At 42.6% G+C, this 16,626-nt stretch overlaps 1 protein-coding gene across 2 annotated transcripts in view; it reads right to left on the bottom strand.

Moving 5' to 3' along the window:
* The window catches only part of STIM2 (stromal interaction molecule 2), a 183,721-nt gene extending 173,723 nt beyond the window's left edge, over positions 1-9,998 (bottom strand). For both annotated transcript variants that reach the window (XM_069593824.1, XM_069593825.1), the window contains exon 1: positions 8,674-9,998. In XM_069593824.1, coding sequence (XP_069449925.1) covers positions 8,674-9,088 — 415 coding nt within the window. In that variant the 5' untranslated portion in view covers positions 9,089-9,998. The remainder of the gene's footprint in view (positions 1-8,673) is intronic.
* Positions 9,999-16,626: the final 6,628 nt, after the last annotated feature.

Below are 16,626 nucleotides of genomic sequence, written 5' to 3'. Positions count from 1 at the left end.
GCTGTACACCTGAAACTTTTATACTATTGTACATCTATACCTCAATTTTTAAGAATGATATAACATTTATAACATTTTTTAAAATTATGCAACACTTTGGCAGTTTTCAAGTTTACATTGTTTTCGCAACAATAAAAATGGTCAAATTTTATATCCCCAGTTCTTTGTATCATGTCTGGCACAAAACAGTCATTCAAAAATGTTCAAAACTTATGTGAACACACACATTCACTGAAGTCTGACTTTCTCATTTTTAGCCTCTATGGGGTTTTTTCAGAATCCATTTTGACAGAACTAGAACCAAACACTGGATGCATAGCACAAGATATATTTTAAGAAGCAAATTCAAGAAACAGCAAAGGAGGGGAGTTCCCTTGCTTCCAAGGCACGAGGGTACCATCGCTCATCAGGGATCTAGGATCCTACATTCACAGCAGTCAAGAAACAGCAAAAGATACCTATACCACAGTTGGACAAAGATTTCGAGTAGTTTTTTTTTGTTGTTCTCTTTTTTTAATTTGGACCCAGAAACTCAGAAGGAGGAAACATCAAGGATTAATATAGTCTGAAGTTGTGTGACAAAGTAGAAACAGCTGAAGATGACAGAGAGCAGGAAAACACAGGGAAAACAATGTATTTGTCACGAATGGAAAAGTTAAAAGATTTATTGCTGGAGAATGGGAATAAAAAAGGAGGGGAACTAAGACTATCTATTACTCAACATCATATATTTTTGAAAGGAAAGAAAAACAGTGTAAAGAAAACATGAGTGCAATAACATGTACATTGTGAATAGCAAGAAAAAAAATCAAATCAGGATTTAAAAACCTTTTCAATTATTGAGAATCACTTTAAAAATAATTATAAATCATCTTCATTAATGTGGGGGTTTGTGATGAGGCTTCTCAGTATTTTTTAATTAAACAAATAAGATATTCAATTCAAATAGTTTTAAATTTTAATTTAATTCTGTAAAATGTCTTCAACATTTTCAGTTCCATATAATGTCACATTTAGGAAAATCAAAGAGAGGTACAGAAAGTGAAAATGACTAGAGGAAAAAAGTAAATTGCAAATTACAGAAGCTAAGATCCAGAAGCACACAAAAACACAAATTCATTAGAAAGAAATACTGGGACAGATACAGGCACTTGGTTTTGAAATGAATCAGTCCAAGTAAACTCTCTTTGTCATACTCTAGCTCCCTGGTCCTGGGGTGGGGAAGTTGCCACTATCTTAAGAAAACACTGAAAAGGCACTGTTCTACAACTGATCTTAGCCTTAATCCTAAAAGTTGTTTCATTTCAGACCAGATGGCTGATGAAGCCTCGCAGAAAAGGAAATTACTCCCAGGAGCGCAAATATGATAACTGTGCAGTATCACCTCAAGGGCCAAATGAAATAAAGTCAAAAGCCAAATCAATCATTGGTTTGGGGTTCCCCACCCCCAATTTAGAACTTTCCTAGTAATGAAGCTCTCTGAGGAGGAAATGTTCAGCTAGACCAGAGGAACACAGGACTGGGCACTCAGGCTTAGGAGAGAACCATCCTTAAATCTGCAACAGTGAAACCAGTCAAGAATAGTTGCTGAAGGTAGGATTAGCAAGTGTCAAGAAGGATTGAATATCTAATACCTACGAATATAAAGATCTGGAAGAATACGGAAAAAAATCATTTAGATTTGGCATGTGATCAAATGTGTAATTCACATAATGAAACTCAAAAATTACTTCTGAAAACAATATGTCAGCACTCTGAGGCACTGTTATTCATTCAAAGAGGGTAGGGGGGAAGTTCAACTCTGAAGCATTGTAATGTTAGTTCAATCTATAAAGTTATCCTTTGTTAAGGAATAGACATTCATTTCTAAATACAGAATACTAAAAAATTTCATATAAATACTTAGGAAATCAACATGTAAGTCCAATCATATACAAAAATAATGTTATATTAAAAAGGCATATTTGAAATAAAGACCCTCTATAACCAAGTGTTTCTTCTTGCCTTTCAAAGACTTGTACCAATTTAAATCATTCTACAAGCTCTAGGAGTTTAAAGATTAAAGGTAACTTTTATTTCTCAGACCTCCTATAAATAGATTCCTTTCTAATCTAACATTAAATTTTATAAAATTTCCTTTAAACATTTTCATAGCCACTGCATCATTTAAACTCTCAAGACCTCCACTTCTATATAGCTTACTAATTGGCCTCTTTATTTATCTCTCTTATCTCCCCACTTCCATCCACCCATACTTAGCTTTTCAAACACTGAGGTCATGTCACTCCCATGTTTAAAAACCACAGGGCTTTTCAACCCCTGACAGGATGATAGATTTAGAACTCAGTTCATGAACAAAACATTCTGAAAGTTCAAGATACATTTTCAAGCCTTTTGTTCAACCTCAAAGTTTATAATAAACCTATTTTTTCCATAACCTACACGTTTAGTATTGTTAAATGTTTTAAATTACTATTAAATATTTAATGTTTGTTTTCAAAATATTAGTAAAATGAATATACCAAGAAAATGTATCAAAACTTCCCTGTGGCTTTCCATACTCCCCAGTACCTGGCTGCATACCCCAGTTTTAAATATCTTGACATTTCAATAGCCAGCGAATAAACTAGACACTATTACGCGAAAGTTGCTCAGTCGTGTCCAACTCTTTGTGACCCCACCGGCTATACAGTCCATGGAATTCTCCAGGCCAGAGTACTGGAGTGGGTAGCCTTTCTGTTCTCCAGGGGATCTTCCCAACCCAGGGATCAAACCCAGTCTCCTGTACTGCAGGTGGGTTTTTTACCAGCTGAGCCACAAGGGAAGCCCAAGAATACTGGAATGGGTAGCCTTTCCTTCTCCAGTGGATCTTCCCGACCCAGGGATCAAACTGGTATCTCTTGCATTGCAGGGGGATTCTTTACCAACTGAGTTATCAGCGAAGTCCTGACATCAGGGAATATTGTTCTTGATAATTTGGCAAACCTTCTTTCTCCCTGCATTTCTACTATTCTACACACACTCTATCAGTATTAGTCACTCATTCGCATCTGACTCTGCGATTCCATGGACTGTAGCCCACCAGGCTCCTCTGTCCATGGGATTTTTCAGACAAGCATACTGGAATAGGTTGCCATTTCCTCCTTCAGGGGATCTTCCCCACCCAGGACTGGGTCTCCGGCATCACAGGCAGATCGTTTACTGTATGAGTCATGCTTAAACATTAAAGAAAGCTATTTCACTTATTAGTTATTCTTGTATACACCTCCCTCTTGAAAGCCTTTTTACTCATCTCCACAAGAAGTCCTATCTATAATACATCAAGGTCAAGCTCAAATCCAACCCTGTTCCAAGGCACAGTCTCCAGTAGCCTTACTTTCTCTAACATTTTGAAGTCTGTTACAGTTAATCACAGTCTATTATTATGTCTACTTGAGTATATAATGATGCATACAACACACCAGTTAAGAAACAAAGCTCTGGAGTCAGAGAAACCCACATCAATGTCTAACTCTGCTACTTACTGTGATCTTGGACAAGTTACTTACTTAAGATTATCCTGCTTCAATTTTCTCATCTTTTATTTGAAGAAAGCAATTATCTAACAATTAATTTCTCAATCAAAAACAGTGATATACATACAGCAGTTAGCAAAATACTGACCATCAAATAATAGTATTATTCCCAATAGGCAAACCCACGTCTTACTCTCTTATTTTTTTTCCATTCCTACTACGTGGTGGGCTTCCCTGGTGGCTCAGTGGTAAAGAATCCACCTGCCAATGCAGCAGACGCAGGTTCAATTCCTGGGTCTGGAAGATTCCCTGGAGAAAGAAATAGCAATCCACTCCAGTACTCTTGCCTGAGAAATGCCATTAATAGAGGAGCCTGGAGGGCTACAGTCCATGGAGCTGCGAAAGAGTTGGACACGACTTAGCGACTACGTGGTAGTCTGCATTCGCCTGATAATTGCTTGGTTGATGAAATCTGATCAATTCAGAAGTAATCTCCTAGGTAGGTCTTAATCAAGTAAGGTCCAAATTCTGACAAAAATCGAAAATGGCTTGCTAATCAGCTAATCATATTATTAGTTGTTAAACTTAACATTAGCTTAATGAGTTTATACTTTGGCTACCATATACACAAATAAAGTGTTCCATGCTGCATTATCATCAATGAGCAGGGCAATATCTAAAATGCGTGATATAGTTACTCAAAAGTATTAATTAATCTAAAAATATTAGCATGTATCCAGTCACAAAGCAAGCCTTTAGCAAATTAAACAATTTCTGTGTGGATCCTCCTCCTGTTAAAATTAAGCTAAATCCTGAACTATTCCAGCTGGCCCTCTGAGTTTTTCCTGTGCCAGGGGATTCCCAACAGAGACCAATCAGTTCTGCCACAGTATACTCAAAGAGCACCAAGGGATGCAGTGTTTCCAGACCAATGATATTACTACCAATTCTTAAATGGTCAGAATACACTAGATCAAAGGCATATGAGTATATTCTTTAATTCTGCCATCAGGAAAAAGAAAAAAACAACCTAGAGCTATGGCCAAAGACTAGTAAAGAAAGGGACTGGTAAATGTTAACTATGGGAAAGGAAAAAAAGGATACTGCAGAAGAGCTAGCCATCAAAAGGTGGTTTCATGAAATCCTAAGCTAAATCCAAAAAGAGTAACTTCACGAAAGGAGTAAAAACATTTTCTATTACTATGTGAGCTACACTATGAATTTAACTACTGTCACAATGAAACCACTGACACATGTAAATTCACAAAATATTACTCGGAGTAATATATACTACACTCAAGCCAACTGCTAATCTTCAAAAAAGTGACAGCATTTGCTGGGTAAATGTTAGGGAGGCAAGGTGAAAAAAGTGAAGTTTAATGTTTTCCCAAAGACAATCATGCTCATGTGAGATATTTTCATCTAAGTGAAAGCCCTACAACACAGATATGTTTAACATTAGAAAGTAGTGGTGGCTCTTCTAAATGGTATTATACTTTCAAAAAAGAACACTTTAAATTTTCAATGAAATGTTAATACTTCCAAAAGACATGTTTAAAAATATGAATTTTATATTTTTACTAATATGCCAAACTAGTGAAAAGTATTACAGTTAAAACCTTTAAACACTAAAAAGGGTTACATTAATTCATAAAAGAATGATAGAAGCAAATTTTTTTAAGATAAAATTTGTTTTAAAAGACTCTGAAAATGTTCTAATATTTCAATTGTTCTGCATATTTTACCAGAATAATTGTGTTCTATATACATGCAATATGTTTATGTATGTATATTATGCACACAAAAACATACGTATGTGTGTGTATATATATGTATATGCCCTCTGTCAATGCCCTTTCATAAACTGTTTCTCAGGGACCATATCTGGATGAGATCAATCACTCAGACTTGATTGGGATCAAGTCACTGACTCTGAATCTGTTAGGCAAAAGAGAAAAAAAACATGATGTTTTAATTATTCAAGCACTGCTTTAGATTATAATCAACAAGTGCATCCCTAGCTTGCTTTAAATTTCAAAATCGCTTTCAAAGAACCCTAAGTATATATCCAGTTATTATTAAGTTAAAATTATTATTAAAATATTATATACATATACACATATATAACTTAAACCCTTACTACAAAGCCTTTTTTAATGGTTTCATCTTATCAAAAATTTGCACAAACTAAATCCTAAAACAGTAATATAAAAAAAAGAAAAGAAAAAATAAATCAATATTCTTATGACAACGGGTCTGTTTATCCTGATGATCTGACATAGTCTCTCTCTCTCAAGGGCTTCCCCAGTGGCTCAGCAGTAAAGAATCCGCCTGCAAAGCAGGAGATGGGGGTTCTATCCCTAGGTCAGGAAGATCCTCTGGAGGAGAAAATGGCAACCCATTCCAGTACTTCTGCTTGGAAAATTCCATGGACAGCAGAGCCTGGTGGGCTACAGTCTCCAGGGTTGTAAACAGTCAGACACCACTGAAGTAACTGAGCACAAATGCACACACAGTCTCTTTAAAAGAACACCTGCTTGCTCAAAACTAAGCATGCAGCAGATGACTGACAGGCAATTCATTCTTAAACTACACTAAACCTCTACAGTAAAACTCCTGAGAGGAAAACTTTAGTGGAAGACAATGCTCTCTAGATCTTATTAGTAAGAGAAAAACTCATGGTGTTGCTAAATCTAAGTATTTAAAATACTAATCTGAAGAGGAAAGAAGATAGTGACTCTGATTGTCATTTTCAGATCTACTAAGAATTCACGGTTAAATGACATCATTAATACAGAGTCAGAGAGAACAATTGTCTCCAAATTCTTACAAGAATTTTCCACTTTTCAAAAGTCACATAAAACTTACTTTTATTACTGAAACTCTCTACTCCATTTCTATCCATTAACACTGACTAGATTATGATAATGCTGTTATTTTTTTTTTTTTGGTTCAGTCTACGGTTCTACTTCCTGAAGCGTACAATAGCAATAATTATGTTCTGAGTTTAGCACAACACTTACAAACGGAAACCATAAAAGATAGCACTATTCATACAATCAGAAGAATAGGAAGGACCCCAATACAGACCATATAAACCAATGAAATTTTCAATATTCTCTAACCTTCTTGTGGACTTTCAATTTACCTTTTCCCAGCTACCAGTTCTGTTGACTGTATTTACATACTTATTAAAATGACAACTTGTGCATTGCGTAGTTTGATTATCTTAAAGTTTAAACAGAAATGTCCAACTTTTCAAAATCAATATTCTAACAAAGGGAAAGAATATTAAAAACAAATTTCAGGGTTAATATTATTTTAGTAAACTTACTTTAAAGCAATACCACTCAAACTCATTTTGTGTGATATATCATACTTTTCATCCAATACAAATCACCTTGCCTTTTTCACAATGCCATAAATAACTCAGAGGAACTTAAGTCTTCAAAAGGAAGGATTATTAACTGCTTATTAAAATAAAATCCCATCAAGTAATTTTCCTGATGTAATCTACATGACACACATTAGCGGTTAATTCTAAATTTTCTGAATCATGTGCCCTTCTACCAACTACATATTGATAAAACAGTAGTCAATTATTTATTAACCAAACTTTTCTACTCAAGAAACTGAGTCACACTCCTATTCCTTCTAGAAACCCAAGGAGTTTCACCCCCTCCCTTCCTGCATGAGGCATTAAAACTCCACAGTCTAGTTTTATCTTGCTACTTTCTTAATGATTACTATAAGACTATTCAAGCATAAAAGTATCCAATCTATTCTCTCACTCAAACTCTATTACACTCCTAATACTGACCATTCTGTAATCTTTTTACCAAATCATGGAGACCTGATGTTTCAAGTTCCATTTAAAGGGCCTGATAAGTTTTAGGGTAAAGCAAGTTAAATATTCCGATCATCATGTTTCACAAAACTTCCAAAAAGCTTGGAAAGTTTACCAACACCCTCCTCGCTAGAATAGTAAACATCCTGTCACAGAACCCAGAGAATAGCTACTTTGCTCTGAACTCCACCTCCTGAGCACCACTCACAGCAGCTGTTAGTAACTTTCAAACGCCTGTTCGACTATCTCTTTGGTTAAATTAATGATGGGTCATACTGTTACACTTGACTGTGTCCTTTTTAGTCCTGCAGTTATATAGAAAACCTACAAATTACTTTTAAAAATAAAGTTTAAAAAAAAAGCTCACTTTAACGCCATTACTTTTCCCAAAGAAAGCATTTCAAGATCCTTACATCATTACTTAAACCACAACCTATCAGTAGCACACGAAAACGGAAAGCTTTAAAGGATTTAATTTTCTACCTCATCTTACCATACATGTTCGCAAATTTCAAGAACGTTCCACATTTTTTAAAGGTGCTATTGCAGTCTGTAAGGACTATGCTGCTCAAATACAAGCACCAAATATCCTGCACTGGTAAATTTTCGGTATCTGGCTGGTTAGCTGCTGAGCTTTCTGCACCCTTTGCACCGTGATGATCCCACCAGCAAATACTATCTACTCATCCTTTAAAAGGGTCTTCCTCCCACTCCTCAAAAAGAAAAAAGAAAAAAGAAATCCACATTAGACTAGAGGTTTGCCATACTAACAAGGAACCGCTAATACCACTAGGTATTATGGCTCTCAAAGAATCCGCTCTAGCAGTCTCCCCTGGGACATTTTGCTCAGCGGGGCTTTGAACCGGTGAGACTCGCTGCCAGCTGCCTTTGCAAAAGCAGCACCAGAGGCGGACTCCATACCGCATTGCTGCTGCTGACTACTTCTAGCAGCTTCAAAAAAAAAAAAAATCAGCCCAGTACCCTGCAGACCCTGCCGGCTCTTTCTGCAGCACGGAAGAGAAACCACTGCATTGCTCAGCGTGGAACACCGGGGAGCAGACTTAAGGGCGGGGAAGCGAATGCCGTCGGGAGGCGAGGGCGAGGGCGGGGTGTTGGGGGGAGAGGGAAGGCATCCGGAGTGCAGGAGACGGCGACCAAGCAGCGACCAGGGCGCTGGCGTCCGGGCATCACGCACTGACCCGGGCCGTCGAAGTGCAGGCGTCGGGAGCGGAGCGGGCCCCTCCTGAAGATGGTGGTCCCGCAGTGTCCGGCAGAGCCCCGCCCGCCGCCCGCCGCCCTCCAGGCCCTCACCTGTCATGAGCACCGAGCTGTCGCCCGCCGCCGCCGCCGCGGCAGCGGCAGGGGAGGCGGCCGCCGCAGCAGAGCCCGCCGCCCGCCGTCCGGGGAGGTGTCTGGGCACCAGCTCGCATCCGTCCGCCGCGCCGGCCACCAGCAGCCCGAGCACCAGCAGCGGAGCCCAGAGCCGCCGCCGCAGCCAGCCCAAGGCCGGGCCGGACGTCGTGGCGGGATGAGGACGAGGAGGAGGAGCGGGGGGAAAGCGCGGCGGCGCCCCGGCCGCCGGCCACTCGTCCGCTTCGAGAGGCGCCGCCGCCGCCTGTGATTCCTCGGGCCGCCCCCGCCACCCCAGACGCGAGCTCCTGCCGGGCGCCAGTCTGGTCCCGTCGGCACCGGCGGCCTCTGGAGCTTGGGTCCCGGCTGCGTTCATTGGTTCCGGTTATTTAAAAAAAAAAAAAAGGTGAGGAGCAAAAAGGTACGGCGTCTTCAGGCCGCGCGCGACACCCGCGCTGCTGCGGCAGCGAGACCGGGATCCGCTGCTCTGGCGCCTCCAAACACCAGTCCCAGCGCCCGCGCCGCCGCCGCCGCCGCCGCCGCGGCGCATCCCCCCGCCCCCTCCGGCCCGCGCCCGTCGTAGTACCACGCTCGGCCCGGACACCTCCTCCCCTCACACATTCGCTCGGATACCAATCCCCCGCCTCCTTCAGCTGCTCCGCTGCGCAGGCGCGGAGCGGCTGCACTGGGCCTGCGCGGCCCCCGAGTCCCGCCCCCGGGGCGTTCCAGGGAGGAAGAGGGCCGCGGAGTGGTTTCCAAGGCTTTCGCAGACCCGCGAAGATTGGGGGTGGGGAAGGAGACCGCCGTGTCCTCCTCCTCCGTTCACGCCCCCACCGCGATTGAGACGGCAGGGGACTGAGAGCGGGAACCAAGTAGGCGAGGAGGAGAGTACGAACATCCCAAATCGTTTGAGCGAGTTTTAGCCGAGCAGACGGCAGACAAATAATTGCATGGGTCAGAAAACCTTATAATCCGAAACTGCGGCGTCTCCAGTATTTTGGTACCAGTAGCGTTTACAGGAGGCTAGCCGTGTGGAAGTCGAGGTCATCGCCTTTTACTTACTTAAAGCTCTTGCTAAGTACTAGTGTGCCAGGGAATATGCTGAGCGCTTTACAAATTTACACATTGTAAGTACAAAATTTAAATGGTGGTATCGTTTTCATGCCCATTTTACAAAAGAGGCCGCTAAGGCTCAGAAATGTTCCCAATTTCCACAGCTAATAAATGGGGAAACGGGCCAGATTTAGCGCCACTGAATGTAAATATTGAAAAGGATTTGTTTTAGCCTCTGACTCTCCTGTGCTCAAATGTTACCTGAACTCATCGCCTTCCTAACCGCACCTCACCCCATGGAGTCTTTGCTATCAGTTGAATAGGCTAACAGAAAAACGGTATTTCAGATTTTTCTTGGCATCTCCTACCTCAAATGAAGCACGAGACACACACACACATGCACTCTCTCTCTTCCCCCGCCGACCCCCCACTCTTCTCCCTCCCAGCTCCCCCAACTCTCTCCCCCGCCTCCCCGCCCCACTCTCCCCCCGCCCCCAGGACCCTTCCCCCGCCCCAGCGGCACGAAGTTGTTTGATTTGCAGATGAGGTTCTTAAGCACCAAGGTCTTGTTTGGTATTGGGTTTCCGTTGTTGGGTTGGGGTTTTTATTGGTTTATTTATTTTCTCAATCAAGAAGATACTCAAATTACAGTCTCCCAAAGAATTTCTTGGGCAGCCTGACCATGAATTTCACTGTGGAAGGGCAGATGCACACTTCAGAAAGGAATTAAGAATTTCTCTGAGGCTAATCAATTTATCAACAATGATTTCTTGACAGACTTCTTGGGAACATGGTGTTTAGGTGCCAATTCTTTATAGGGCAACAGGGAGATTATATTTCCTCTGCTGAAAGGCACAGCAGTCAAGTCACATACTTGCTGAATGTCCTCCAAAAGGAGATAGTTCTGCTAGAGGGCCAGCAAAATATAAAGACATAACAGGCTTGTTTCCTGCTCTTCAGAAGGCAACCTTTCATTCATTATTAACTGAGTGCCTCGCGTGTGCTCTTTAGTGGGAATGAAAGTCAAAGTCAGTATTCCTGCCTGGGGAATCCTACAGTCTTGCTTGGGAGATAAAATTTATACCCATTAAACAATGAGAGGTTAAGACAAGGTAGTAATCAGTTGTTAAATTGGGCAGAGCAAGCTGTTACAGCAACCCACTCCAGTGTTCTTGCCTGGAGAATCCCAGGGACGGGGAAGCCTGGTGTGCTGCTGTCTATGGGGTCGCACAGAGTAGGACACGACTGAAGCAACTTAGCAGCAGGAGCAGCTGTTACAGCAATAACAGCAGTATGAAACCACGAACAAATTAACAAATCACTGGGTCCAAGCTTCTTTAAACAAAGATGATATGGGCTTTTTCCTGTCTTTAAAAATAGATGTTGGCACTGAGATGGTACTGGTTTGGGAGTTATGATTATTTATTCCTCTTACTGGAGCCACAAAAGTTATGGAGCTAGAAAACCTGCAAGCGTTAAAGAGACCTCTCTGAGGCAGGTCAGAGTTCAGCAAGAAACCCTCCATCTCCTATTATTTTTGTGATGGGTACCAAAGTTTCCGACTGTTAAGTGGGTGGCCGGAATGCATCCTCTGGCTGAACAGAGGAATAGTTATCACTATGTATCTAGCATAAATCTAGGTACAGAAAAGAGATAGTCCACTGCTTTGGAAGAATCTCTAGAATTACAGATGCTATAATTTACAAGCTAAATGTAAACACAAGGTTTCAGTTGAGGCAATTGTTTCCTTTTCTTCTCAGGTTTCCGGTTCCAACTCCAAGTTTATGCTTTCCTTTTCCTTACTTCCAGCCAAATTCTATTCAAAATCCACTGTGACCCCTTTACCCTGACACCTAACTATTCCTACAGCCTGATTTATACCTTTTAACGTCCAAACCTCACGATTTACCACTTATTTACAAAATGTCTTTCTTGTCTAATTATCACCTATTCATGACTTGCCTGGAAAATCCCATGGACGGAGGAGCCTGGTAGGCTACAATCCATGGGGTCGCAAAGACACGACTGAGCGACTTCACTTCACTTCATGACTTCCAACCGTCTAATAGGCGACAGGTGAGCTTTGGAGACAACCCTGGTGGAAAGAGCAATTCCATGACTTCAGCTGTGCGACCTATAGACAACTTTATCTGTCCTAGGTTTCCAGAAGGGAAACTGGGGAGTAATGTAATAAAGCCCGCCCCGCAGTCGTTGGTGACGGACTGAAATAACACGTCAGCTTTTGCGCTGTGCCGGCACACAGATACAGAATCATCCCGAAGGAGCACTATCCTCAGGATCTGGGCGTGAATCTGGGCGTGTTCCTGGCTTAGGAAAATCGCATCGCACCTTTGCAGAATAGTTTGATTTCATCTTCCGACAAATCCCTAACTCTTGTAGTGCGCGTCCAGCACAGACGCACACTAGGATCCGTCCACTCGGCCCTTCCCCATCACAGAAGCAAATCCGCCCGTCTCAAGAGTCCGGCTCCAACCGCATCTCCTTTTTCTCCCCTCTTTTCCCCCGCAGCCAGGACAACCCACAACGCCCCAACCACTCCAACCCGGAGAACCAGATCTAGTCTCCCGCGCGAGGCCGCCAGCGCGCCTGCGCGGCCCAGCAGCCTCGCGCATGCCCGCTGTCTCCTGCCGGTTTTCCCCAGGTGCTCGAGCTCTCAGGCTCCCGCGGTTCCGGGACGCCGCGAGCCTGATCGCTCGGCTTCCGGCTCCCACGCCGTGGGCTGCGCGACCCGGCCCCCGGCCGCCGGGCGATGACGTTCTGATGCTGGCGAGCTGTGGGTGGGCGTGGAGCGAGAACAGGGATGGAGGTGGAGAAGTGGGGCGCTCCAGCCTGTGGTTCACCCCCTAGTCTTGTAGACTCATTCCACGCACGGAATTTATCCCGTCCGCCTGTGATCTGGATTTCTCAGCTTCGATTCCCTGTCCCTGGAATATCGGGGACTGACTGAACATCATCCGAGAGCTTGCTTCATTTGTTCATCCTGTTTAAGACCCTCAGAGAAATTCAGAGTTTCCGTTGGTGGAAACCCTTTCGCATAACAACTCTTTTTATGTTTTCCCACCGACTCCCCACACTAGCTTACAAGGGAATCGATATCCTGAGAACTTTGGAAACATGTCCAAAGTGATACTGCTTATGTGATGGCCCCAGGATCTGACCAGTGAAGCCTCCGCATATAAACATGGGCTTCAAATTGATCAATAAATTAAATCACTATAAAAAAGGGAGGTAACTAGTTAGCAAGATCCTTTCTTTCTAAAGTCAATAAGCCAATAAGGCATGGAGTTCAATGAAGGTGGTAAACTTTATTACATCTTTCTCCTTGAATGGAAGAAGGAAGCCTCCTAAAAGATGTCAAGCATCCAGAGTAGAAAAATCAAAAACTAAGAACTGTTAATTTATTAACATTTTTTAAAGCCACCCATCAGAGCAAAGGGACGACAGAGGATGAGATGGTTGAATGGCATCACTGACATGAGTTTAAGAGTAAACTCTGGGAGTTGGTGATGGACAGGGAGGGCTGGCGTGCTGCAGTACATGGCGTCGCAAAGAGTTGGACAGGACTGAGCGACTGACCTGAACTGAATCAGAACAAAAGCAAATCATCTTTCCCCACCAAAGTCCTGGGAGTCAGCGGGCTCTGGAGTCAAAGATGTTTGCTCTGTTGCTGCTTAATTTGAGGTGCTACATGAATAATAATGACCGCATAGTATCTGATAGATAGAAAAGCAGTAGGAGTGCTGATAGGTCCTGTAAAAAAGAGGGATAGAGTTGTGATGGAGATAAAAGAGATATTCACAATTGAAACCGATGAGAATGAGAATTGCTTCATTTGCACACAGATGACTCCTTGGATAGTACTGACAATTCTGAAGGTGACAAGCAAATCATGCAACAGGTAAAACATGATATGCCTATGCTCTTGACAGCAGGAGACTGGGAAAGTGATTGATGGAATGGAAAAACCTTGGAGTATAATCCAAGAGATAACCTTCTAAGTCAGGTGCTTAGTAACCTAACCTGAAGTTAGTTAAGACCAAGTATTGTTTCCGGAACTAAAGTTTAAGATGGTAAAATTTGTGTTTTGGGGCAAAATGTGGTTCCATAGGCTCAAAGCACTAATCAAATGTTCGAAGTATCTGTGGGCACAAAGCTGCTAAACAGTTCCTCTTCACACTTGAAGAGATTATCTAGGAGGGAATTACTTACCCTCAATTTCAAAGTATACAAAACATGTCTCCTTTAGCAAGAGACACTATTGTATTTCCCTGGTGGTCCAGCGGTTGACTCCTTGCTCTTGCTGCAGGGGTCATGGGTTCAATCCCTGGTTGGGGAACTAAGATCCTGCTTGCCACATGGAGTGGCCAGAAAAAAAGAAAGAGATGCCATAGGACATATATGAGCAAAGATGAGAAAAGTAGACATCTTTTAAAAGGGTTGCCCATCTCCCTTTCCTTTTGTGGAAAATTCATCTGGAGACTGGAAATGTAAACCCCTTCATATTAAGTTTGAATGAATTAAAGCCATGGCCGTAAGTATAGCCATTTGGAATCTAAACTCTTTGTAAAGAGAGAAGCTCCTGTATCTTGGTTCCGGGAAAGCCAGGTCCTTACTGGAGGCTTCTTTGAGCTATGATGTCTTTAACAATATGAATTCTGGAGTTCACATAGCCATTTACTAACTGTGTGCCTTTGACCAAGTCACTAAACACCTTAATCTCAGATTCCTCTTTTGTAAAAAAAAAAAAAGGTCATAATGCTAGTACCTAGACAGAGCTGTTGAGAGATAAAAATGGTTGTAAAGGTGCCTGGTGCATAATTAGCTGTTATTATCTAGGCCAGTGGTCCCCAACTTTTTTGGCACCAGGGACCTGTTTTGAGGAAGACAGTTTTTCCTCAAACCAGGGTGGGAGGATGGTTGGGGATGACTCAAGCACATTACATTTATTGTGCTCCTCTAAGAATCCAATGCCACTGTTGATCTAAAAGGAGGAGGAGTTCGGGCAGGAATAAGAGTAATGTAAACACAGATGAAGCTTGCTCACTTGCTGCTGCTTACCTCCTGTTGTGCAGCCTGGTTCCTAACAGGCCACGGACCACTACCAGTCAGTGATCTAAGCCCTTAAGGGTATTAAGGATAAGAGCTTGTTTTCATTTGATTTGTGCAAAAGAGGAACATGGAAAGAAAGAACAGAAAAAACGTATATGAGAGTACATACCACAAAAGTAAACACGTAGAAATCTTTACAAGGCCTACGCCTGAGGAGATGTTCAATGGTGATATTTGAATCCTGGTTGTCTAGAAAACAGAACCTGAGGTAAGGGCTTGTATAACAATACCTTAGGGAGTGCAACTCCAGGAAAGCAGGAGTGAGGGGAAAGGGGAAATGAGGCAGGCAAGGAGGTTAAAGAAAAAAAAAAAAGAAAGATAACCAAGGTGATGAACTGAGATGGCCACAAAGAGGTCTGGCTGCTCAGTCTCATGTGATTTCTCCATGGCAGACCTGGGAGACCACAATGTTTTGGAACAGAGGAAGAGAGAAAAATGGAGCTCCGTTTGGGCATAGGTTACTGCAGGAGCTGTGGACTACCCCGTATTTCTGAATCATGCCTCCTGCCTCCCCAGGCAGCTCTAGGGAAATGAGACTCTGAACAGCAGTGGCGTTATCCATGCATGAGCTGAGCCGGCAAGTGAATGAAAGCCAATAGCACTCCCCAGCTGTCCACCCACAGCCTGCAGCTTCCAGCAGTGCCTACCACCACTGTAGCAACAGAGAAGTTCCAGGAAGAAAGGCTGGGTTTTCAAGGTATTAAGTCATCACTAAGTCATGCTCAAACTACTGCACAATTGCACTCATCTCACATGCTAGTAAAGTAATGCTCAAAATTCTCCAAGCCAGGCTTCAGCAACACATGAACCGTGAACTTCCAGATGTCCAAGCTGGTTTTAGAAAAGGCAGAGGAACCAGAGATCAAATTGCCAACATCCACTGGATCATGGAAAAAGCAAGAGAGTTCCAGAAAAACATCTATTTCTGCTTTATTGACGGTGCCAAAGCCTTTGAGTGTGTGGATCACAATCAACTGTGGAAAATTCTGAAAGAGATGGGAATACCAGACCACCTGACCTGCCTCTTGAGAAATCTGTATGCAGGTCAGGAAGCAACAGTTAGAACTGGACATGGAACAACAGACTGGTTCCAAGTAGGAAAAGGAATACTTCAAGGCTGTATATTGTCACCCTGCTTATTTAAATTCTATGCAGAGTACATCATGAGAAACACTGGACTGGAAGAAACACAAGCTGGAATCAAGATTGCTGGGAGAAATATCAATCACCTCAGATATGCAGGTGACACCACCCTTATGGCAGAAAGTGAAGAGGAGCTAAAAAGCCTCCTGATGAACGTGAAAGAGGAGAGCAAAAAAGTTGGCTTAAAGCTCAACATTCAGAAAACGAAGATCATGGCATCCGGTCCCATCACTTCATGGGAAATAGATGGGGAAACAGTGGAAACAGTGTCAGACTTTATGTTTTGGGGCTCCAAAATCACTGCAGATGGTGACTGCAGCCATGAAATTAAAAGACGCTTACTCCTTGGAAGGAAAGTTATGACCAACCTAGATAGCATATTCAAAAGCAGAGACATTACTTTGCCAGCAAAGGTCCATCTAGTCAAGGCTATGGTTTTTCCAATGGTCATGTATGGATGTGAGAGTTGGACTGTGAAGAAGGCTGAGCACCGAAGAATTGATGCTTTTGAACTGTGGTGTTGGAGAAGACTCTCGAGAGTCCCTTGGACTGCAAGGAGATCCAGCCAGTCCATTCTGAAGGAGATCA

This window comes from Ovis canadensis, chromosome 6, assembly GCF_042477335.2.
Source record: "Ovis canadensis isolate MfBH-ARS-UI-01 breed Bighorn chromosome 6, ARS-UI_OviCan_v2, whole genome shotgun sequence".
Lineage (NCBI taxonomy): Eukaryota > Metazoa > Chordata > Mammalia > Artiodactyla > Bovidae > Ovis > Ovis canadensis.
The sequence above is the reverse complement of the archived record's forward strand: the minus strand, read 5'-3'. Positions and strand labels throughout refer to the sequence as shown.